Here is a 3947-nt window from a genome sequence, read left to right on the forward strand (position 1 = left end):
AAGCTCCAGGCCCTCTCTCTGCACGCAGCCAGCTCTGCCCCAAGGCCATTATCGCATGTAAGGAGCTGTCTACAAGCAGTATAGATGATGTTGTCTCTATCATCACGAAGAATCATACCACCCCCTGCCTCTCCGGTTGGAGGGACATGGCTGCCATCTGTATTGAGCCTAGCCCACCCCGGTGGAGGAGGGGTTCAATGCAACTCCGGCTTGGGCACTTCCCTTGTGTGTATAACCGGGAGGCTATCATGCACCACCATTTTCCCTTTCTCCAAGTCGCCATGAGGGTGTTGATGGATATAAAGCAGAGAGGTGATGTACCCATGGAGGAAACGGCGAGATGCTTCTGTTGGGGGAGGCGCCTTATCATTTGTGATCTCATTCCGCACATACCAAGCTCTCCACATGGTCATAAGGACAACCATACGCGCCGTTTCTGACAGCGGCTCAAGGAGGGAGAGTAGCCACTCTGAACCATTGTTGCATATAGTGTCCACCTCCGGGATTGGCCAATCCAAGGCCATGACATGCCACGGTTCATGAGCCAATGGGCACCTGTAGAACACATGGAACCCGTTCTCACGTTCCATACCACATAGGGGGCATATGTTAGTAAGCGCCAGATGGTGAGAAAATTTGTTGACCCAAGTAGCAAGCGAGTTGGACACAACTCTCCAAGCAAACACACGTACCTTAGGGGGAGCAGGGCACCCCCATATGATCTTTCAGATGGTGCGATGGCCATCTGGTGCCCTGCTCGTGGCTGTCGCAGATGAACGTTCACGCTCATCCATGGCAAGGCGGTAGGTGGAGCGAATGGTAAAGATACCATTCTTCTCCGGGCTCCAGGCGATCATGTTGTCGGTGATGCGGGTCGACATGCGGATGCTGGTCATGGTATGCACGTCTGCCGGTAGGAAGTGGCGTTGTAGGAGGTCCAGCCGCCAAGCACCAGACGCATCCAGGAGCTCTGGCACTCGTCGAATCCTGCATGTTCCTTGCTGCGTGATCGGGCGCCCAGTCGGCTGCATGGGCAGCCAACGGTCCCGCCAGATCCTGATGCTTTATCCGTCACCCACGCGCCAGACTAGGCCCTTTATCAAGAGCTCAAGCCCATACTGGATGGCCTGCCAAGTGGGGGATGCATTCCCGGGGAAGATCGTGTCCTCAAGACACCCCTCGCACAGTATTTGGCTTCCAGTACCTGCGCACATAGATTGTTAGAATTGATTAAGAGCCTCCAGGCCTGTCTGGCAAGTAGGGCTTGGTTAAAGAGAAACTCAACACATTATATTATTATTAGTCCGCCCATAATTCAATGTTTTCATGAGCCTAGCTGGCAACGAGCTGATCAGGTAGACCGAGCATGAAAATCACGAGCTTCTCGTCTCGGTGTACCTTCTAAGCACCATGGGTTGTCAGGTCATGGCCGGCGGCTCCTGATATGAAGTAAGAAGGCAAAGACGGCCATCATCTATGGCAGCGGGGGCCAGTAATGTTTGTAGTGCATGCCACAATCTTGTACTCGGTCGTGTCTTCGACCACGGTAGGGGCACCACCGATCAACCGCTCTCCTTGGTGGCATACATTTTCTTACCGTTGGAGGTGATGATAGATCTGCTAGAAGAAAACAAACACCCGATCGACTTCTGAAACGGCAAACATGCGACAAAATAGGCCAGCGTCGAGGCCTACAGTTTACCATCACATAACTCGATTTATAACCAGATCTTCCGTCTGATATGCGAGGCAAACACCACTATTAGCCGTTCAAATTGCCAAGAAAGAGTTCAATGCCAGTTACTCCTATCTCTGATCGAGTTCATGTGTATATCCCATGGAGTAGTTGACCTTGGACATTCTCTAGTTTGTGCAAGTTAAAAGAATAGGCACTGTTCATGAAGAAAACCGAAACATGTCTAGGTCACGTACCATTACTGTGGCATACTACATCATTACCGTGGGTTTCTCGGTGATGCTTTGAACTCGCTTTTCCCTTTCTATATTTTTCTTGTTGTCGTCTGAACTGTTGTATTTTCGTTATGCAAGTAATGTAAAGGGGTTATGCCGGGTTGAAAAAAAAAACTCGTTATGCAGCACGCGCAGACGCACGTACGCCAGCCGCGGCGTCGCATTTCCACAGCCATACCATGCACGCACGCACTATATATAAGAGCCTAGCTAGCTAGTTCAGTTCATCCCAGCCACCCAAGCCGCGCACACACCTCGCCGGGGAGCTAGCTAGGAATAGGATTCGGCTCTTCGTGTCCACCACTAGATCGCGGCCGGACAGACATGGCCGGAGGCAGCGCAATGCAGGCGGTGCTGGCGGCCCCCGGTGTGAAGGGCCGGAAGGTGCGCGCGTTCAAGGGCAGCGAGAAGGACGCCGTTGCCGGCGTCGTGCGCTCCATCGCTGGCACCGAGGAGCAGGGCGCCTTCTTCGTCTTTGACCTCGCCAAGGTCGTCGACCTGTACAGCGGCTGGTGCCGCGCGCTGGACGGCGTGCGGCCCTACTACGCCGTCAAGTGCAACCCCGAGCCGGCGATGCTGGGCGCGATGGCGACTCTCGGCGCGGGATTCGACTGCGCCAGCCGCGCCGAGATCGAGGCCGTCCTCGCGCTCGGCGTCGTCGGGCCCGGGAGCATCGTGTACGCGAACCCGTGCAAGCCCGAGGCGCACCTCAGGTACGCGGCCGAGGTGGGCGTCAACCTCGCCACCTACGACACCGAGGACGAGGTGGCCAAGGTGAAGCGCTGCCACCCGGGCTGCGACCTCCTCCTCCGCATCAAGGGCCCCGACAACCCGGACGCCAAGATCGACCTCGGCACCAAGTACGGCGCGCGCGCCGACGAGGTGGTCCCGCTCCTGCGGGCCGCGCAGAGCGCGGGGCTCCGCGTCGCCGGCGTGGCGTTCCACGTCGGGGCGTGCACGTCCCGCGTCGACGTGTACCGCGGCGCGATCGAGGCCGCTCGCGCGGCGTTCGACGCGGCCGCGCAGCTCGGCATGCCGCCCATGCGCGTGCTCGACATCGGCGGCGGATTCATGCCGAACGCCACGTTCGAGGGGGCGGCGGAGGCCATCGGCGACGCGCTCGCGCAGCACTTCCCGCGCGGGTGCGGCGTGGAGGTGATCGGCGAGCCGGGGCAGTACTTCGCCGAGACGGCATTCACGCTCGCGGCGCGGGTCATCGGCAGGCGCACGCGCGGCGAGGTGCGCCAGTACTGGATCGACGACGGCATCTACGGCGCCCTCAGCTGCACCATCCTGGGCGACTACGTGCCGCGCCCCAGGCCGCTCGCCGCCCAGCTTCCGCCCGGCGGCGAGAAGAAGTACGCGTCGACGGTGTTCGGGCCGACGTGCGACTCCCGCGACAAGGTGGTGAGCGGGTACCAGCTGCCGGAGATGCAGATGGGGGACTGGCTCGTGTTCGACGGCATAGGCGCCTACGCCGCCTCGTCGGGCTCCAACTTCAACGGATTCTTGATCTCGGACATAAAGACGCATTTGGCCTACTCCACCTAGCTCCCGACGTCCAGCTAGGGAGGTACATGCACATGCACATGCATGCATGGGCACGCCCGAAATCCTTGCCGTCGATTGGTGTTTGTATATTGCACATGCATGTTCCTTTCTCCTTTGTTTTTTTTGGGTATTTTTTGCATGAATAACGCGCGGGTCTTTCTTCTCGACAAGCTGTACTTGTTGTATTCCCACACATAGAAAGAAAATTTGTACTCCCACACACACAAAAAAGAAAAATTGTACTCCATCCAGATATAGCCATAGTAATCTCATCTTATTGTATTGCACACGCGTGCCGAGTTATGTAACAGGTCCTATGTATTTTACGACTGCAAGCATCAAACCGAACATTTATGCCAAGCATCAAACCGAACATTTATGCCAAGTATCAGCACAATTGAGCGGGTATTGATCTGGGACACGTT

General features: G+C 56.8%; 1 protein-coding gene across 1 annotated transcript; it reads left to right on the plus strand.

The window, feature by feature from the left end:
- Positions 1–2295: 2295 nt before the first annotated feature.
- On the plus strand, positions 2296–3618 carry LOC119328127 (ornithine decarboxylase-like). The gene has a single exon (XM_037601153.1). The coding sequence runs from the start codon at positions 2296–2298 to the stop codon at positions 3520–3522; it is 1227 nt and encodes a 408-aa protein (XP_037457050.1). The 3' UTR covers positions 3523–3618.
- Positions 3619–3947: the final 329 nt, after the last annotated feature.

Source organism: Triticum dicoccoides, chromosome 7A (genome assembly GCF_002162155.2).
Source record: "Triticum dicoccoides isolate Atlit2015 ecotype Zavitan chromosome 7A, WEW_v2.0, whole genome shotgun sequence".
Taxonomy (NCBI): Eukaryota; Viridiplantae; Streptophyta; class Magnoliopsida; order Poales; family Poaceae; genus Triticum; species Triticum dicoccoides.

Excerpts from the sequence above, each read along its gene's own strand:
- LOC119328127 (XM_037601153.1), top strand. The coding sequence starts at position 2,296 with ATGGCCGGAGGCAGCGCAATGCAGGCGGTGCTGGCGGCCCCCGGTGTG.